The 22,631-nt window shown below is 36.7% G+C and overlaps 1 protein-coding gene across 1 annotated transcript in view; it reads left to right on the top strand.

The window, feature by feature from the left end:
• Nucleotides 1–22,631, top strand: part of LOC138700577 (protein sidekick-1-like) — a 309,648-nt gene that overhangs the window by 191,159 nt on the left and 95,858 nt on the right. Inside the window, exon 4 of the mRNA XM_069827159.1 lies at nt 21,023–21,182. Coding sequence (XP_069683260.1) covers nt 21,023–21,182 — 160 coding nt within the window. The remainder of the gene's footprint in view (nt 1–21,022; nt 21,183–22,631) is intronic.

Here is a 22,631-nt window from a genome sequence, read left to right as displayed (position 1 = left end):
ATTACTCCAAGATATTTGAATTTTTCCACCTTTTCGAAGGATAAATTTTATGTTTCCATTTCGTACATTATTGCTGATAATATTAATGTGGTCTATCATCTTATATCTTCTTCTGCTCCGAACTTTTCTCCCGTTCACCATTCCTTCCAGTGCATCCTTTAATAGACAGGTACTCCTCAGCCAGTGACCCAGTCAATTCCTTTTCCTCTTCCTGATCAGTTTCAGCATCATTCTTTCTTCACCCACTCTTTCCAACACAGCTTCATTTCTTATTCTGTCTGTCCATTTCACACGCTCCATTCTTCTCTTTATCCACATTTCATACAATTTAATTGCATCTATGGCTACCATACTTCAACAGCTTCATAATATTTTTCAATCACATCTGTAAACCATAGAGGAAAGTGTGCAAAAGCATCATTTATTTGTTGCTTATTGGCAACATGTGACGCATTTTGGGAACCTCTTGTCTCTCAATGAAACAAAGCTAAAGCGAACGGGCTGCGGCATTGTTTAGCAGTCGCACGGTTCGGGACAGCACACAAAGAAACGCAACGAGCCCGCATCTCTCTTTCAGAGAGATCTGTTGTCAAGCCACCACACGCGGCTGTCAAATGTGTTTGTCCCTGCTCGAAACAAGGACACATGAAGGACCGGGACCTGCCCGCCTCTTTATTTCCAGGTCTGTTAAAACTTTACTTCCATTTCGCAAATAGTACGTACATCTGTTAGTATTGATAATGAATTGCGCCCTTGGTGTCTGGACTTTGTCCTGCCATACAGTTTTCCTTTATAACTCGTTGCATTGCTTTTGTCCTCAACATTCATACAGGAGGTTTACGAATCACACATTCCAGTAATTGGTTCGGTACTTAACAGAAGCTGAAAGTAATGCCGCTACATCTTTTGAGGAAAAAGTGAAATAAGAGTAAAGTAATAGTACATTATGCAACGAGCGTCTTAATTACTATTGTAGCCAAGTTTCATACGACTTTTTTATGCTCGACCATATTTCTAACTTGAAATTATTCATAAGTATTCATGTTATTCTTATCTGACTGGGGAGCGGAACTGACCTTGTGCAATATCTCGTAAATTGTGAGATGTGCGCAGACGCGAAAGTATTGATTTTTTTCCGACAAACAAATGTCATTGACCTTGATATAATCTAGAGAGTAAAATAAACATTAATCTTGATCTAACCTTGAAATTGATTTAGACATTGAAAAACGAGATGACAAATTGAATTTATTTGAATATTATTTACAATTAACGCTAATTATTATAGTAACAGAACTAATTTTCTTTCGATTGCATATCCGACAATAATCGATACTTGCGCTTTCATATTGCTGCAATGGCATTTTCTGATTGGTGGCACACCTGAACTTTAATGAATAGATGTACTTTAATGAGGTCCGTTAAAGGGCTGCTACCAGGTGTATAATTACTACATTTCGGCATGGTCGAGCATAAAATAAAATATACAATAACGGAAAAAAGAAAATTGGTGTGGATTGGGTAGAGAGAAGACTGTTCAGTAATCTTTAAATGAAACAACGAGTCAAAGTCAAGATAGGAGAAGAAATGTCAGAAAAAAGTGAAATCGGGAGAGAAATATGTCAAGGATGTCCTTTATCACCTACCCTGTTCAGAATCTACTTGGAGTATTTAGTGAAGAACTGTTTTCAGAACATAGCAGGAGTGATAGTATGAGGAAGAAGATTAAAGTGCATAAGCTTTATTGATGATATGGCGATATTAGCAGAAAAGGAGATGATACAATGGGATATGCTACTGGAGCTAAATGACAGCTGTGAGCAGAATGTGATGAAGATAAATGCAAATAAGACGAAGACTATGTTCATAGGAAGAAAAATAAGGAAGATAAACTTGCGAATTCTAAGTCAGGCAGTAGAGCAAGTGGACAGCTTCAAATATTTGAGGTGTATTATAAGCAGTAACGTGAGATGCTGCTAGGAAGTTAAAAGGAGGATAGCAATGGCAAAGGAAGCTTTTAGTATAAAAAGGAGCATCTTCTGCGGACCTCTGGAAAAAGAACTAAGGAAGAGACTAGTGGACTGCTTTCTATGGAGTGTGGTATTATATGGGTCAGAAACATGGGCAATACGACGAAGTGAAGAAAAGCGAATAGGAACATTTTAAATCTGAATATGGAGAAGAATGGAACGTGTGAAATGGACAGACAGAATAAGAAATGAAGTTGTGTTGGAAAGAGTGGGTGAAGAAAGAATGACGCTGAAATTGATCAGGAAGATAAAAGGAATTGATTGGTCACTGGCTGAGAAGAAACTGTCTACTGAAGGATGCACTGGAAGGAATGGCGAACGGGAGAATAGTTCGGGGCAGAAGAAGATATCAGATGATAGAAGAGGAGGATGTTAGTGCCTCCACAGTTTCCCCAGCGAATAGGGATTATAAAGAATGGACACTGAGCGAATTTTCCTGTGTTTTGTTTCTCTGTGCGCCAGCGGCTAGTTCCACTTTCAAGCGCTAGAGGTAGTGTAATCGAGCATAAGCTAAAATAATAATTGAAAATAGAATTAAGGCACAGGATCCAAACATCGCCTACGTTATTGCATAATCCAGTAACGCTTTGCTTCAAATAAATTCACGTTAACAGCTTTTCCTTATTTCTCAGTGACAAACTAGTTGTAATAATAATATTTTATATTTCAGATATCATAAATTATATTATAAAATAATACAATGCATTATAAAATTAAGTATCGAATTCGTTTAATATTTGTGTATAATATAATATAGGTAAATGGTTTTACTTCTCGTAAGAGTTTTGTTTTTCCATTTTCAGCGCTATCAAATCATTACATATTTTAATTGTTGTAGGGGTCAACGTCAGAACTCTCATTATAAAGGAACTCTAGAGTCTAGACATTACAGTTAATGAAGGATTTATTATTTTATGGATCCAATTTATTTTATTTGAGTACGTAATGTACCTAGATGTATTAATTATATGTATTTTATTTCCGCTGTGTCGACTGCTAGCTGGTGTGATGTCAGCACCAACTCTAGGGAGAAAGCAGAATCTGACGCTCTAGCTGGCTTGAAGGTCATTAAAATCGGTACGGCTACATCAAAGGTACCGACGCGAAGTGTCCATTCTTTATAATCCCTATTCGCTGGTTTCCCCCTCCAATGTGAAACATACGTAATCTGGTGCTGAATAGAACACCGAGGACAAGTATTTTTGTTGAGGGCTAGCATTCAAATTTCAGAAGTTGATCGTGACGCACAATGTATTATAAAATTGTGTTATGAACTCATTCCAATAATTAACTGTAATAAATCGCTATGAAATGTGTTGTACGTTTTAAATATAAAAGAGGCTTCAACTTCGAGCTTCATTTTCTATTCACATAGGCCTATAGTGCGTTACATGCGGCAATTGTGTCGTAGGATATATGTTGTAGGTACAAACGTTTTTATTTCCTGCACCACGGATAACGGAAATTGAATCAGCTGGATGTTATTATGTTATAGGAACATCGATAACACGCTGTAATATTGAAACGGTGTCATAGTTTGTATAGAAATGTCTACCCGTATTCATGGTCGCAAGAAATGTGACAGTTATAAAGCTAGCCAGTGATTAAATTCACTTTCGTTTAAGGGTTTTTGTTTTCAATCTATCTGGTACACGTTTCGCTTATTTTTGTTCCTGAAAAAATTGCAATCTGGAAGCAAACCAAGTTAGAAAGCAATGTTACTTCACACATTTCTATATGAAAATAACAATAAGAATAATAATGATAATATAATCGACATTTTAATGTATATCATTATATTCGCAATCCAAGCCAGTTTTTGTTCGTTGTTCTTGCAGGTTTCTTTGTCTTGTAATCACGTCTATTTTCTGTCTTTCAGTGTTTTCAAAGCGTTCCTCTTTATGCCACTGTCGAGTGTCCATTCTAAAACGTAGGTGCGTAAAATAATGATGATAATGATAATGATGATAACCACGACGATAACTATGATGATGATGATACAAAATTCACACTTACAAGGGAAGGGTTTCGGCTCGAACAGGAATTTTTGGTTAAAAATTTATACAGACGCTTACCTCACAATGGTGATGAAGACCGTAAAAGTATTCATTTGTGTAACTTTCCGTTTGGTTGGTATTGGTCAATACACTTCTTTAAAAATGTACACGAGGATTCTCTACAAAATGCATGAAACAGCATGGAGCAGAGCAATAAGCACAACACGCAGAAGCAACACCTGAACAATCTTCTGAACCACACTCCAAGTGCTGAAAAATCAAATGCCACCTGAATTACATTTTTGAAGTCCGAGACTTGTTCAGGATTCACGTAACCAGCTGACTGCCAGGAATACTGAAGCATAGGGCGGTATACTGGAGCAGACAACTGGTTATGAATAACAGAGTGCATTTTCATTATAAACACTCGATTTCCCAAGTTAAGTTCTGGATTCTCAGCAACAGTCCTTATGTAATCTGTTATCCTCTTAGCATATATTTTGTATTGTCTAAGGAAATATATATTCAGAGGCTGGAGATATTTAGTTTTTTAGGTGGAATGATCATACATTCCATGTCCTAGCCTTGGAATGATTCATTTATTAAGGTCGTGTCCTTGTGCGCATTCAATGACTCACACAACAGTGTACACTTTTGATTAGCTGCAATATTTTCAGACAGAACGTTGGAGAAAAATGTTCTTAAATGGGCTTTAGACATTTTACCACTCGCATTAGCTTCTAGGCTAGGCTAGGCTTACGGGTAAGGTGTCCCATCCCCTTAACTTGTGCAGTGCTCTCCCCACCCCTCAACTTGTACAGTGCTCTAACAGACAAACCACACATTACACAAACGAATGCTTTTGAGAGCTTTACAGAGATGTAAAGATGGGCCTGTATACAAATTTTGGATACGAAATTCCTGTTCGAGCCGAAACCCTTCCCTTGTTAGTACCACCTTTTTTGTGTGCAGTCATACATAATTTGTACTGTGCTAAATCCAATATGTGCAGTACCGGCAGTAAAACAAATTTTGTGCAATAATGAAAAGTACAACAAAATAATGTGTGAAAGCAATAGTGTAATATTCATGAAAACGTGTGTGATATAAATTACTTGGTACTTAGAATTACAATAATTACGATCTACAAGTGTAATTTTTATAAACAATTATGGAAAAATTATGTAGAATTAATGTGAAAAATTAACTTGTAAGAATCATCATCACTTATCAGTAGGGAATGCATTTCTAGTTTCATACCTATTTTGTTTACTGCGTTCTAGATCTTTGTTATTCAGGTATTTTTACGTTTCATGTACAGTAGTGGCAAAAAAAAAGACCGACCCTTGTATCAGATCAGAGCCTTGTTCACTCACAGCACGATAGACTGGTAACTAAGACTTTCGTGGTTCGAATCCTGCCTGGGAAGAAAACTTTTTTTGTTCCTTAATCAAATTTATTCCAAATTTGGGGCTCTACCTCCATGCCCCCCAAGTGCCTTCATGGCATGTTACGGGGATACCTTTACCTTTTACCTTTTACTTTTCGATTGCAGCGATATTTTACTACTTAATTAACTTATTATTCCCAGGACATGAATTTTACCAGCAATCGAAAAGTATTGAAAATAAATTTGAATAAGGAAAAAAAAAAAGTTTCCTTCCCAGGCAGGATTCCAACCACGAAAGTCTTAGTTACCAGTCTATCGTGCTCTGGAGTGAACAAGGCTCTGAAATCAGCTACAAGGGTCGGTCTGTTTTTTTTTTGCCACTACTGTACATAGGATCCCCCTATTAAAATTCTATAGGACCTAAAACGTCTAAATGAACCATAAACTTCAATAAATGCCTGAAACCTACTTGTGACTGGAAAACACCTTTCTAGTTATACCAGTACTAAAAATGCAAAAATGTCCAGAAACTACAAAAATGGTATTTAAAATGTAAAGAAAAAAAACTCTTACAGACAAACAAGTTCGTCCCATAGCATACAAGGGTTGGTAGGTTCTTCAGGTTAGGCGAGAACTTACAAATTAAGTTTCACGTCATTTTACCCCCGTTATGCGAAATGAAACGGATCAATACCAATCAGTCTTTTTCACTGATACAGTTTGATTCTTTAGTTCAGTTTCACTCATTTTGAACGCCAGTTCTTTGTACTTAGGCCTAAATCCCACCTAAAATGGAACATTTACTAAAATTAAAATTATTAACTGCTAATTTTATATAAATTCCTAAATGTCCTCAATTGGATTTTAGAAAGTCCTAAATCTCTCTTTTTTAGCACCTAGAAATCCGTTCCCTACTCATCAGTATCTTAGAATTTCTTATTATTCGTTATTATGGCGTTATCCTACTACTTGACACTTTTAAGTACGTCTGATTATGTCATAATAATTAGAGTGGGGTTAGCAACCCAGACCGTTGTTTGGCCTCTCTGTCCATTCGATTTTTAAAACAGTCATATGCAGTTCAAATCTACAACATTTTCTCATTTCCGGAGTCTGTTGATTCAAATAATAATTCCATCTAATATGTGCATAAAATAAACTTCAATTTACGGCTTCCTTCCGTTACCTATACACCCACCACTCCTATCTTGTGCACACAAAATGTTGCTTGTACTGAAAAGTACCTATCTTTTTTGTAAACATGATGAAGTGCAATGGGCAAATACAGACAAATCTAAGTAAAAATACTCAAATCTGCTCTCTTAAGAGAAATTGTTGGCGACACTGACTAAACAAAAGAACAACCAACTGAGCATAATACACGACACTGTTCTTTAACAGAAAAGCACAATTCAAGTCACACAGAGTTTGTGTGCACTCAATGTTGGTTGCTTGACGGTTGTTAGCCCACTTTGAGGTCTATGGATATAGAAGGATAAATTGAGTCGGGGTACGGTAGAGTTGCTGGGTAGCTCAGTTGGTAGATCCTTGGCGCATTTAGCCAAAGGTTCCGGGTTCGTTGCATTGGGCAAATACAGATAAATCTAAGTAAAAATATTCAAATCTGCTCTCTTAAGAGAAATTGTTGGCGACACTGACTAAACAAAAGAACTACCAACTGAGCATAATACACGACACTGTTCTTTAACAGAAAACCACAATTCAAGTCACACAGAGTTTGTGTGCACTCAATGTTGGTTGCTTGACGGTTGTTAGCCCACTTTGAGGTCTATGGATATAGAAGGATAAATTGAGTCGGGGTACGGTAGAGTTGCTGGGTAGCTCAGTTGGTAGATCCTTGGCGCATTTAGCCAAAGGTTCCGGGTTCGTTGCATTGGGCAAATACAGATAAATCTAAGTAAAAATATTCAAATCTGCTCTCTTAAGAGAAATTGTTGGCGACACTGACTAAACAAAAGAACTACCAACTGAGCATAGTACACGTCACTGTTCGTTAACAGAAAACCACAATTCAAGTCACACAGAGTTTGTGTGCACTCAATGTTGGTTGCTTGACGGTTGTCAGCCCACTTTGAGGTCTGTTAATATAGATGGAAAAATTGGATCAGTGTCTGGTAGAGTTGCTGGGTAGCTCAGTTGGTAGAGCCTTGGCGCATTTGGCCTAAGGTCCCGAGTTCGATGCATTGGGCAAATATAGACAAATCTAAGTAAAAATACTCAAATCTGCTCTCTTAAGAGAAATTGTTGGCGACACTCACTAAACAAAATAACGACCAACTGAACATAATACACGTCACTGTTCTTTAACAGAAAACCACAATTCAAGTCACACAGAGTTTGTGTGCACTCAATATTGGTTGCTTGACGGTTGTCAGCCCATTTTTAGGTATGTGGATATAAAAGGAGAAATTGAGTGGTGGTCAGGTAGGGATGCTGTGTAGCTCAGCTGGTAGAGCCTTAGCGCATTTGGCCAAAGGTCCCGAGTTCGATGCATTGGGAAAATACAGACAAATCTAAGTAATTGTTGGCGACACTGACTAAACAAAAGAACGACCAACTGAGCATAATATACATCACTGTTCGTTAACAGAAAACCACAATTCAAGTCAAACAGAGTTTGTGTGCACTCAATGTTGGTTGCTTGACAGTTGTCAGCCCACTTTGAGGTCCGTGGATATAAAAGGAGAAATTGAGTGGTGGTCTGGTAGAGTTGCTGGATAGCTCAGTTGGTAGAGCCTTGGTGCGTTTAGCCAAAGGTCCCGGGTTCGATACCCGGCTTCGGAACAATTTTTCCATTCAAATTATTCAAATCAACTTCACAGGGAGCTATACATGAAAGCCTGATTTGCATAATAAATAAATATTACAAAAAATTACCCATTGGTTTACAGCAACTTTCAGTCACTGTGTTCGTTCGGATCATACGAAAGAAAGTACTTTCTAGTCTTAGTTGCGGTCGGAAATTTAGGAGTTATCTAAGCCTGTCACACGCTCCACTGCAAGGTATTTAATCAGCCGGAACCACATTAACCCGGCATTAAACCTGGTTAACTGTACAACACAGGTCTAGAAGCATTGAAATGTTTCCGTATCAAGGATGGCTTTTAGTTGGAATTTGCTGCCGCGAGGTGGACATGGGATTTGGTTCTAGTTTAGTGGAGGGAGGAGGTGAGCCGAAACAATAAAAGAGTGCACGAAGAGCGGGAGAGTGAAAAAACATGTGACTCGGCCAGAAAATTACCTCCCTTTGATGTTGTTCACGCAACCAAGTGTTGGAGGCGGGGCACAGAATTTCAATTCCTTGTACACTCGACACAAACTATATGAAGTTACGAAACTGTAATTATTTTGTGTGCATCATTATTAACTGTCAAAATATAGCACATTTCTGAATTTAAATTGCGTAAATTTTGATCACATTGCCAAAGCTACTATACCGTGTTCGACTTTATGCAGTCACCAGCCTTCTGAAACATTTTTGAGAATAACAGTTGATGATTATACAAAATGTTATGTTATGTTTATTCAATTATGAGTTTTTGATTGTTAATCTTGATCCAATGGACCCTCCTAAGAGTATATCACTTATCATCCTCATATGAACCCGCAGTATTCCATATACATTGGGGCGGGACACAGATTTTCAATTCTTTGTATATTCAGTATAAAATATACAGAATATGCAATAAACTCCGCGATCGATAGATCTCGCAATGAGGACCATTTTTTGTAAAGCAACCCATGTTCTCCTATGTCTCGTTTAGGAGCTAAACGACATCGAAACAAAGACAAGTTTTAGTGACATTAACAATTATGAAATGTATTATTTTTCAAATATGTTTGTTGACAAGTTGCAGATGTTCAAAGTGTTTACCCTGAACCTGATTACATTCATTACACCGTCGTGGCAGTGGTTATCGGCCTATGTCGAATTTGATCATAAGCAGCTAATACTCGCATAGTCAGTTCCTCTCTGATGTCAGTTCGAGTGGTATATTACTTCACATGTACCAAAAGAAAAAAATTAAGGACTTGAAGTCGGGTGACCACGCTGGCCATAGATACAACAGGTCCGCTTCTCCCTATTCATTGCTCCCCATAGATGTTGTTCAGATGTGCTCGTACAACCAGGTTGAAGTGTGATGGGACGCTATGTTGAACAACATGTCCCCGCACATCGTGAAAGGTGATGTAAGGGGTTGTTGGACAATAACTTCATTTAGGTCAAAATTACATAAATTCTTACTTAACAGATTAATTGCTGATTAATATTTGTTACTTATAATGAAACTATCATCTGTCCATTCTTATTATTATCATTAATTTCTCTAAAAGTTCCGACTTAAACTAAATCCAGAAAAATCACAGTCAATCATTGTGGGCCATTCACGTTTGTTAAGCACTATTACCATACCAAATTTGTCCCCGATTAAAATACACGGCACCGAAATTCCGTTCAGTGAATCACTAAAGAATCTAGATATTTATATGGATAAAAGTTTACATTGGAACATTCAAGTTGCAGAAACCTGCAAAAAGGTATTCTCATTAATCCACTCGTTTATACGATTGAAGAATTTTCTACCCTTTTCCATGAAAAAAAATGTTAGTGCAAACACTCGTGATGCCCCACTTCGATTACTGTGATATTCTGCTTACTGACCTAAGCGTTACTTCGGCTCAGAGACTACAACGTGTTCATAATATGTGCGTCCGTTTCGTCCGCAATATTCGCCGGGCTGATCACGTAACACCATCCCTCGAAATGTTGTCCTGGCTCCGTCTAGAAGATCGTAGGAAAATCCACTGTCTTTCCCTTCTCTTTCACATATTGCATTTCTCCTCTCCTGTCTATCTTGCGTCTCGTTTTCAAAATTTATCCACCCATCATAACCTAGACACACGATCACAACACTCCTCAATATTATCCATTCCCTCCCACCGAACATCCTCATATTCATCTTCTTTCACTGTGGCTGTTCCTCGACTTTGGAATTCCCTACCGAGTAACGTCAGGGACTGTCAGACATCAAATCAATTTAAGAATATGCTAACGAGATATTTTTCTAACAATTATTGTCAACAATAATAGCTGTTTCAGGTTTCTCAATGTTTAATGGTTATATATATCACAGATAAATATCTAAATTATCTCATTATTATTATTGTTATTATTATTATTACCCTACTAATATTATTATTATTATTATTATTATTATTATTATCACTATTATTATTATAACTATTTCTTACCAGGGTTTATTATTGTCACACTAACATTAGTTATCCAATTTTCATTATTTACTTTCATGTTGTTTTATGATCTAGATATTAATGTAATAACGTAATAACTATGTAATTAGAATTAGAGTCTGGCTGGGCGGAAGAGAAGGCCTACTGGCCTTAGCTCTGCCAGGTTAAATAAATAAATTATTATTATTATTATTATTATTATTATTATTATTATTATTATTATTATTATTATTAAATAGATTTACAAAACCTCTAATGACAATTACATTAATATTATCATTATAGAAATATATTTTAGATTTATATTTTTTTTCTCCCTGTAACATAGTCCTAGTAAGCTTATATTAAATTAATTTTCATCATTTTACTAGCTATCTCAAATATTAAATTAATTATAATTGATTGAATTAAATTAGCTCATAAATTAAGTTACTACTTTACCTTATAGGTTTATCTAAATTTAAATAAATACGTAGTCTACTAGTTGCTAAAACTGAAGAATATTGCTGGAGAACCTTTTAAGTGTAGTGTAAATATTTGTAATTTAAATATGTATTGTATTGATTAAGTCTGGTTGAGTGGAAGAGAAGGCCTTGTGGCCTTAACTCTGCCAGCGAAAATAAAACATTACTATTATTATTATTATTATTATTATTATTATTATTATTATTATTATTATTATTATCCTCCATGAGCAGCGGAACCGTGTTCCAAAGAGCGCTCCGTTCAAAAAGGGCAGAAAAATGGCAGGACACTTGTAATCTGTTTGCAAGGGCATTTGAAAAAATACATTAATAATTCATTTCATAATTAACTGTAAATCTCACTGAAACCTGACTTTGTTTCGATGTCGCGTAGCTCCTACACGAGGCATCGGAGAACATGGGTTGTTTTACAAAAACATGATACTCATCGCCATATCTATCGATCCCCAGAGTTTGTTATAGAGGTCTTGAATCACCCTGTATATACAAGTGGTAAGATAAAATTTGATTATAACACTATGAACTATCAGTAATTAGTTAATTGCCCAATTAGAATTTTATGTCAATGTTAATACCATTGCCAAAGCAACTATAGAATGAATTTATTCAACAATTTTCGTAATAACAATATATGATTTTACAAGATTGTTTATCCGATGATGGATACTTGGTAAATCGTCTTGAGCAAAGTATGCTATTTCAGGATAGATTATGTCACACCTTGTGTACTCGTAATTCCTGTGCTCCTTTACGTGTTGGAGGACGGGGCAATACATTTCCTCTCTAGCATGCCAAATAAAAATTATATGAAGAGACGATACAGTAGATGGATTGTATTATTATTGTGAACAATCGAATATATTTCTGAAAACGCATTAATTTTGGCACCATCGCCAATGTTACTACAAACAGTGACCGAATATATTCAACACTTATCCATAAACGTTTCTTAAAATGACACTACACTACATTGTTCCATCCGATGACAGATACTTAATTTATCATCTTGAGCCAAATATCATCCTACAGAAATAACACTCCGAAGTTCTACATCTCTTTGGCGTCTTGAAATTTGTCATTGTTAAGCCTAGATCATGAAGAACTTTATTTGTTTACTTATGTACTTATTATTTATTTATTTATTTATTTATTCATTCATTCTACCTGTCTGCCTGTCCTTCCGTCTGTGCATCCGTCCACTCGTCCGTCAATCCATCTATTCATCCATTTATTTATTTATTTATTTATTCTCTCTGTCTGTCCGTCCGTCCACACGTCCGTCCATCAATCCATCCATCCATCTATTTATTTATTTATTTATTTATTTATTTATTTATTTATTTATTTATTCATTCATTCTGCCTGTCTGCCTGTCCTTCCGTCCGTGCATCCGTCCACTCGTCCGTCAATCCATCCATCCATTCATCCACTTATTTATTTATTTATTTATTTATTTATTTATTTATTTATTCTGTCTGTCTGTCTGTCCGTCCGTCCGTCCACATGTCCGTCCATCAATCCATCCATCCATCCATCCATCCATTTATTCATTCATTCATTCATTCTGTCTCTTTGTCCTTCCTTCCGTCCACCCGTCCATCCATCCATCAATCCATGTATTTTAGTTATTTATTTATTTACTTATTTATTTATTCACTCATTCATTGATTCTGTCTGTTTGTCCGTCCGTCCGTCCGTTCACCCGTCCACCCGCCCACCAGTCCACTCGCCCGTCCATCCATCCATCCATCCATCCATGTATTTTAGTTATTTATTTAATTATTTATTTATTTACTTATTTATTTATTTATTTATACATTCTGTTTATTTGTCCGTCCGTCCGTCCACCCGTCCATCCATCCATCCATCCATGTATTTATTTATTTATTTACCTATTTATTTATTTATTTTTTTTATTCATTCATTCTGTCTCTTTGTCCTTCCGTCCGTCCGTCCGTCCATCCATCCATCCATCCATCCGTCTACTTACTTACTTATTTATTTATTTATTTATTTATTTATTTATTTATTTATTTATTTACTTACTTATACATTCTGTTTATCTGTCCGTCCGTCCTTCCACCCGTCCATCCAGCCATCCATTCATCCATGTATTTATTAATTTGTTCATTCATTCATTCTGTCAGTTTGTCGTTCTTGTCTGTCCATTCGTCCACCCGTCCGTCCATCCATCCATCCATTCATCCATCTATTTATTTATTTATTCTTTCATTCATTCATTCATTCATTCATTCATTCATTCATTCATTCATTCATTCTGTCTGTCTGTTTGTCCATCCGTCCGTCCGTCCATCCACCCGTCCGTCTATCCATCCATCCATCCGTCCGTCCATCCATGTATTTATTTATTTATTTATTTATTTATTTATTTATTTATTTATTTATTTATTTATTTATTTACAATATAATTTCTTCATTCAAATGGTTAAACTCTGGAACTTTTCAAACATGTTTCTCACAATTTTACGTCTGAGAGTGTACAACTTATCACACTTTAATTTTACTGTAAGCTTAAAATAAATACCTATCGATATTTTATAAATGCATCTAATCATGATCACAGGACCTAGAAGACATGTCTGTCAGTAACCTGTATTTTTGGTAAATATGACAGCACGCTATAGTCGCGTGGGTGGGAGGAAAGCCGTCTCACAGCGTCAATCTTGTGTCAGACAGACCGTGAATGAAGCGGAACGCTGTAAAAAAAAAGTAACGAGTCAGCAAGAAAAGTCATTATAACACCATAAAACCATACGTTACTGTCAGTCTACGGCGACGTGGTATCGTAAAACCTAGACTCTTGCGAGAAAACACCCACGTATTCCTTTCTATTTAAACCAGGGCGTTGAAAGAATTTTCCTAACACGTTTCATTTTTCAAGCTTTTAAATCAGCATCCGGATAATCCTTTTTTATACCCTTCTTTATCAGACATTTCACACCTACTATTACTCAATCTTGAGGAAAAATAAGAATCTGCTTTAAAATTTGAAGCCCTGTATAATATTAAACACAAATTTTTTGTGATGAAGATTTTAGGGTTTTTTTCGTGCATAAATAATCTGGAAATCTTCATCACGATTCACATTTATGGCTACCAAAAATCGACTCTTTTACTTCTGGTTTTTTTATTGCCAATGAAAATAAATACGCATTACATTTCAAATTCTGATTCGGCATTACGTGTAAAGAGGAAGAGTATATACTATTTCATTTAATGACTGTTTCTTATCCTGAGGTTATTAAGCGTCGAATTTTAAAGTGGACGAAAGAAATACAAATATGTGTAATTTTTTTTTCCACTCCTTTATATAACATATAGCTGAGAATGTGAAAAACACGCAGTTTTTAAGCTAATGTCTGAGCGACTGTCCTTAAACTTCGTTTAATATGGCCACTACAAAAGCTACTAGCACTGAAATTGCAGTTGCGAAATGAGCGGGTATGGGTTCATATCCTAGTTGGGAAAAGTTTTCATTAAAAGTGTGGCTAAAGACTATCTCATTCTCTTCCCTTCAAACATTTTAATCAATAATATTGTATGCTTACTTCATGTCTTACTTACTTACTGGCTTTTAAGGAACCCGGAGGTTCATTGCCGCCCTCACATAAGCCCGCCATTGGTCCCTATCCTGAGCAAGATTAATCCAGTCTCTATCATCATATCCCACCTCCCTCAAATCCATTTTAATATTATCCTCCCATCTACGTCTCGGCCTCCCTAAAGGTCTTTTTCCCTCCGGCCTCCCAACGAACACTCTATATGCATTTCTGGATTCGCCCATTCGTGCTACATGCCCTGTCCATCGCAAACGTCTGGATTTAATGTTCCTAATTATGTCACGTGAGGAATACAAAGCGTGCAGTTCTGTGTTGTGTAACTTTCTCCATTCTCCTGTAGCTTCATCCCTCTTAGCCCCAAATATTTTCCTAAGCACCTTATTCTCAAACACCCTTAACCTATGTTCCTCTCTCAAAGTGAGAGTCTAAGTTTCATAACCATAAAGAACAACCGGTAATAGCCTATAACAGTTTTATAAATTCTAACTTTCAGATTTTTCGACAGCAGACTGGATGATAAAAGCTTCTCAACCGAATAATAACAGGCATTTCCCATATTTATTCTGTGTTTAATTTCCTCCCGAGTATCATTTATATTTGTTACTGTTGCTCCCAGGTATTTGAATTTTTCCACCTCTTCAAAGGATAAATTTCTAATTTTTATATTTCCATTTCGTACAATATTCTGGTCACGAGACATAATCATATACTTAGTCTTTTCGGGATTTACTTCCAAACCTATCTCTTTACTCGCTTCAAATAAAATTCCCGTATTTTCCATAATCGTTTCTGGATTTTCTCCTAACATATTCACGTCATCCGCATAGACAAGCAGCTGATGGAACCCGTTCAATTTCAAACCCTCTCTGTTATTCTGGACTTTCCTAATGGCATACTCTAAAGCAAAGTTAGAAAGTAAAGGTGATAGTGCATCTGTTTGCTTTAGTCCACAGTGAATTGGAAACGCATCTGACAGAAACTGACCTATACGAACTCTGCTGTATGTTTCACTGAGACACATTTTAATTAATCGAACTAGTTTCTTGGGAATACCAAATTCAATAACAATATCATATAAAACATCTCTCTTAACCGAGTCATATGCCTTTTTGAAATCTATGAATAACTGATGCACTGTACCCTTATACTCCCATTTTTTTCCATTATCTGTCGAATACAAAATATCTGTTGATCTATTACGCCTGAAACCACACTGATGATCCCCAATAATTACTTCATGTATATCTATTAAAAAAAATTGTCAAAATTTTCCTTGTATCCTCGCTTTACTTTGTAATGTTTGGCAACCCATATTGATGGAAAGTTTTCAATAAAACGTGTAGATCTATCAGTTGAAATAGTTCAGATAGGCGCAGGTTAACTGGTGGTTATGGAGAAGTCAAAGATTTTCAAGATTTTGTTGAGAAATATGCTTGCACATAAAATAAATAAAAGAGAGGGTTCAGAAATTATCTGGCTAGCATGCAATTCGCTATTCCACAAGGTCGTCATTGTGCACAAGGTCAGCATAAAGTTTTATAATTCAATCTAGTTCTATGTTAAAAAGCTGAAACGCACTCGGGACGTAAGAAATAATAGCAATGGTTTCGCCCAGAGGAGGATGTAATCCCCAAAGGAATTTAATTAGTATATTAGTTTGCTTCCATTGAATGCAAGGCAGTGCTGCAGCAATTATGTTTAATAAACAATACAACGGAACAACCTCAGCAATATCACCTGCTCACATAATAGAACAAATAAATGACAATGAAATAAAATTAATTAAAAGTCCCTGTCGAATATAGACGTAAATAAACAAAGAGAATTTATTCACTCCGGCAGACAGAACTAAATTAGTTCTCTAAAATGCATGCTTATATAAACTGATGAACCATACTAAATGTGGGTACTAAATTAACACACTTTGGAGCCCATGAAAACTATGTAGGCTATATAATGCAAATCAAGCTTTCAGGTATAACTCCCTGTAAAGTTGATTTGAATAATTTCGAGGCCGGGTATCGAACCCGGGACCTTTGGTTAAACGTACCAACGCTCTACCAACTGAACTCTGCAAACACCGATCCAATTTTTCCCTCTATATCCACAGACCTCAAAGTGGGCTGACAACCTTTAGTCCTACTTTTCACGTGCGATATTATTCTTCTCTAGTGTTAATATTATATTATATAATTCCATTGCCGCTGTAATTATATTGTAGTTCCTATTTTATTTTACTTATTTATTTTTATTATTATTTTTTTTTATTTTAATATTATATCTGAACTGCGACCGAGCACGAGCGCTGCTCATTCGGTCTCAAATTTTGTTAATACTACTGTATCTTCTTTTTATATTGCTTGTACTATTTTATTTCTATTTCTCTTGTTTGTTTTGTAATTATATTCTTTATTCTGTATATTTAAATTTAAATAAATAAATAAATAAATAAATAAATAAATAAATAAACCGTCAAGCAACCAACATTGAGTGCACATTAACTCTGTGACTTAAATTGTGGTTTTCTGTTAACGAACAGTGACGTGTATTATGCAAATCAATCTTCCAGGTATAACTCCCTGTAAAGTTGATTTGAATAATTTCAAGGGAAAAATTGTTCTGGGGCCGAGTATCGAACCTGGGACCTTTGGTTAAAACGTACCAACTGAGCTACCCGGGAACTCTACCAGACACCGATCCAATTTTTCCCTCTATATCCACAGATCTCAAAGTGGGCTGACAAGCATCAAGCAACCAACATTGAGTGCACATTAACTCTGTGTGACTTAAATTGTGGTTTTCTGTTAACGAAGTGTGACGTGTATTATGCAAATCAAGCTTTCAGATATAACTTCCTGTAAAGTTGATTTGAATAATTTCGAGGAAAAATTGTTCCGGGGCCGGGTATCGAACCCGGTACCTTTGGTTAAATGTATCAACGCTCTACCAACTGAGCTATCCGGGAACCGATCCAATATGTATGTAATGTAAGAAAATTAAGGCCCGATAACTGGCAATAAATAAAAGAAAAACGGCGCAGTCCAAACAGTAGGCCTACACAAGGGGCCCTATTCCACAAACAATGCATTACAAATTACAACTCATAATTATTATAAACTATGTAGCTCTAGCTTTCTGTTCCACAAATTATGTATAACGCCATACATTATTAGTAAATGTGTCCAAGTCAGGTCACAATAATAATGACCGTAGACAGAAAGTTCGTACCAAAACAAATTTGAGTTGAGTACAGCGAGTATAGATGTCACCCGCGCCTCGCCCTGCTCCCAATCGCTACAGACGATACACAGTTCACATAAACAACGCATAGTGGCATTCTGTGGAGCTGTGTACAGTCATGAATAGTTTAAAGCATATTGTTAATTTATTCTATTAATATTATTTTTAGGCTCTGAACAAAGTGAGCTATTCTGTTATTATTGTATTATTTACATAATGTTAATATTATGCATGATTCCAAAAAAGTAAACTCGTCTGTTATTAAATAATTATGCAAACAGGAGTGTGTAACACGTTTATTTTTTCCCTCTATTATTCTTCGTTAAATGTTGACGTCTCGTGCTGCTATACATTAGGATGCGTTGCAGTCCGAGTTCAACATCGTTTCTTTTTTTTTTTACTTGGTTATTTAACGACGCTGTATCAACTACTAGGTTATTTTAGCGTCGATGAATTGGTGATAGCGAGATGGTATTTGGCGAGATGATGCCGAGGATTCTCCATAGATTACCTGGCATTTACCTTACGGTTGGGGAAAACCTCGGAAAAACCCGATCAGGTAATCAGCCCAAGAGGGGATCGAACCCGCGCCCGAGCGTAACTTCAGACCGGCAGGCAATCACCTTAACTGACTGAGCCACGCCGGTGGCTTCAACATCGTAATTACTGTACGAACTTCCTAGCTGTCATTACAATAGAAATGAAAAATTTTCTTGAAAACAATTATGGGTTTAATATTATGTGCCACATACGAGACACAGTATTAGATTCACAAAGTACCTGTTCACTTGATGATAATGGATATACTGTATCATATTTCAGATTTGATCCAGTAACGTCTTGTGACGTGAAACGAATATTTTCAGTGTAAAAATATTGTTTTTTTTTTTTCTGAACATAAAAGGAGTAGCCTATTTCTTTTAATAAAATGTTATTTGTTATAATGAAGCTAGAATCATAATTGTATACTTTATAAGTTATTTTTATATGCATGGGTAAATTATTTCAGTTTGGGAGTTACGAAGTTTATAATTACAAATTATTGTTTTTTTTATATTATTAGTTTTTTTTCTTGTTCTAAGGCTGTGGACGATTAGAACACGTTTGGTTACCACCCGGCAGTACATGTTTTTCGTTCTTGTTCACTGACATTGAGAGATGCGCTATTACTTTTCATTCGGTAGGGATATAGTCCAAGCTCACACAACTTAACAGTTTTGGTACCAACTTTCTAGCTCTGATAATGACGTATATAAGCCTACAGTCTGCTTCCATTAGTGCCTTACAACCACCTAATTGAGGTTATGATGATAGTATAATGATGAAGTGATTATCGTATTAGATTCGTAGAATATTCTCCATAAGAAGTATCCACTGATTTGGTCTCATGAAAAATATAGCACGACACATTGTGACTATATTGGTGATGTAAATGACAATGAACTATGAATAAGTGGTGGGGCGGTGGCACAGAAAATAAGAGTGCCGAGAAAACTTTCCCAACACCGTCTCCTTTCATTACAAATCGCATTTGAACTCTCCAGGATCTGCGTATGTGCCTCTAGCGTGGAAGTCCTCGACATCAGGTTAACATTACACCAAGATAGAGTTAGGTCACATTTGCTATCAGCGGTGACCAAAACTCGAGCTGCAGTGATTATATGCGACAGACAGCCTATGAAGTAAGGAGACGGAGGAAAGGTAGTTGGCATGAAAACTACAACCAGTGATGGTTCCTGTACTAACATCTTGATCAATCCCGCGGATAAAAATCTCAATCTTTGCTTTATCAGTAATGTTACTGTTGTCATCAAGAGCCAGTGGATAATATACGATTTTTTTTGCTTCTTTTTTTTAACCTTCCTCTTGAATATAATCAGGAATTTTCTAAATTCTTCTCTCGATGCTAGGTCGAGAAATTCATAGTTTTTCAATATTAAAAACTTCTTATGGACAAGTTATTATCATTACTCTTTTGAGAAATTCTGTTCTATTAAAAGGCTTCAGAGCACTAGATATTTCAAACCCCATTAGGTAGCTGACTTCCTTACATTTATTTATCTCATCTTTCTCTTCCTGGCTATAATTTAAGACATGTCAATTCCTGGCTTTAACAGTTCATTGGCATATAATATTGAATCAGTTTTTCTACAATATTATTATTAAGTGAATAACTAATCTTCGTAATCTAAAGATTAAGAAGATTAAAATTGGGATAAAACCTAATAATTTTATCCTTCTAGACAGAAAATCTAAAAATATCAATATTCATGCACGAACACAAACTTAGTGGTCAGTAATAATGATAACAATAATAATAATAATAATAATAATAATAATAATAATAATAATAATAATAATCCATGGCGCTACAGAACACGAAGGGCCAAGACCGACCAGCCGGCTCCTGGCCTCACGGCCACATGCCGAAGCAGTGGTGGACGATCATCCAACCAGAATGGAGGTATCGTGTGGTTAGCACGATGAGCATCCCAGCCGTTATAGCTGGTTTGCCTAACCGGATTTCGCTACCTATCTTAGCTCCCCAAATGCATCACGATGCGGGTGGGCACCGGTCCCATACATTGGCCGAAATTTCATGAGAAAATTTCTTCCTCGATGAGGACTCGAACCAGCACGCATTCCGTAACGCGAGTCCTAGGCAGGATGCCTTAGACCACGACGCCACGGCGCGGGACAATAATAATAATACATTATTCAGCGTGGTAATTATTGTTTCTATATACAGTACTTCTAATTGAACCGTTGAACAAAGTAAACATATTACATTTTGTCCGACAGAACAACAAAAAAAGTTCTCCTTCTCATTCTTTACGAAACCACCTCTTAACTGCTTGTAGAGACAGAGTACGTAGAGCGACATGATACCGCCACTGCTTCCCTTCAGTACGTGAATGAAACACACGATGTAATCACTACACCCGCTTTGGTCACCGCTGCAGTACATATTTGAGCGGTTTTAAACTTGATTTTGACCTGAGAGTGAGCGTGCATTTTTTTGCAGGGCAAGACGCTGTACAACAACGCCAGTGTGGGCACGATCGTTAGCAACCAGAGCCTAGTCCTGCAGTCGGTGACGAGATCACGTGCAGGCCTATATACTTGCGTGGGCAGCAATCAGGAGGGAGACGGAGAGAGCAACCCCGTCTACCTGGATGTCAAATGTAAGTGATCTTGTATCCTCTGGTCATTGATAAGCAGACAGCGGATTTTCGGTCCCGATACCGAAAGTTAGGAGTTCGTCAGTTGCGGGAGGTCACTGAACTCATCTCTACGCTCCCTCCGTACGCCAAGGGGCGTGACATCTTGTTGTTGTGTAGCAACCGAAAATTCGCTGTCCTTTAATAAGTGTCACGAATGGTATCGATTGTACTACAATGAGTGTAGTGTCTGTTAGGGAAGTGTTCATAACTAGTTTACAAGATTCCATAATCTAGCAGTAGAGAGATTACATGGTGAAAAATCGCTCATTCACTGGTAAGTGACTTTTAAGACCTTTAACATTCATCATCTTTATCATCATTATCATAAATTTTACGGATTAGCTCTACTGACATGTTACAGCTTGCAAATCAAGCTTTCAAGTGTAACTCCCTGCAAAGTTGATTTGAATAATTTCGAGGAAAAAATTGTTCCGGGGCCAGGTATCGAACCCGGGACCCTTGGTTAAACGTACTAACGCTCTACCAAATGAGCTATCCAGGAACTCTACCAGACACCGATCCAATTTTTCCCTGTATATCCACAGACCTCAAAGTGAGCTGACAACCGTCAATCAATCAACATTGAGAGCGTTGGTACGTTTAACCAAAGGACCTGGGTTCGATACCTGGCCCCGGAATAATTTTTCCCTCGAAATTATTCATGTTACAGCTTCACAAAATTAAAAAATATCCGAACTGAGCCTCCGACTCTTTGATTATCCATCCACATTCCGTCTTCTTAGGCCTATAGTATATTAGTTATGCAGGTGGAGTAGAATTCGACGTGGTTCAATCCCTACTATGTTTTTGCGTGGTTATTTAACGACGCTGTATCAAACAATGGGTTATTTTTCGTTGATGGAATTGGTGATAGCGAGATGGGGCCAAGGATTCGCCATAAATTACCTAAATTCACCTTACGGTTGGGGAAAACCTTGGAAAAATCCCAACTAGGTAATCGACCCAAACGGAAATCGAACCCACTCCCGAGCGCAATTCCGGATGAGCAGGCAAGCACCACTACAATCTATCAATCTATAGACAAACCGCGAGGAACAGCTACCATTATGGATGGTCGATTCGGAGTCATACAAAGACAACTGGTGCCCTATGTTTAGATACTGAGATGATAATGGAAGGGGAATTGTGAAGAGTGTTAGAGGAAATATAGGGGAGGGGGGGGACTGAAGAGTTGAAGTTAATCTCTCATAGCCTCGATTTATCTGCCAGAAATACAGAGATATAATTTTATTTTTACTAACATTTCCAATATTAACCTGGCTATACCTTTGGATTAACGGTTGAGAACCAGAAACAGCGTTTGTTACCCCCTTCCACGACTGGAGTTCGATGATACTGGCGTAAAATACAAACAAATCACTTTACTAGGTATAGGAGGGAAGAAAAGTA

The sequence above is a fragment of the Periplaneta americana genome, chromosome 5 (genome assembly GCF_040183065.1).
Source record: "Periplaneta americana isolate PAMFEO1 chromosome 5, P.americana_PAMFEO1_priV1, whole genome shotgun sequence".
Taxonomy (NCBI): domain Eukaryota; kingdom Metazoa; phylum Arthropoda; class Insecta; order Blattodea; family Blattidae; genus Periplaneta; species Periplaneta americana.
The sequence above is the reverse complement of the archived record's forward strand: the minus strand, read 5'-3'. Positions and strand labels throughout refer to the sequence as shown.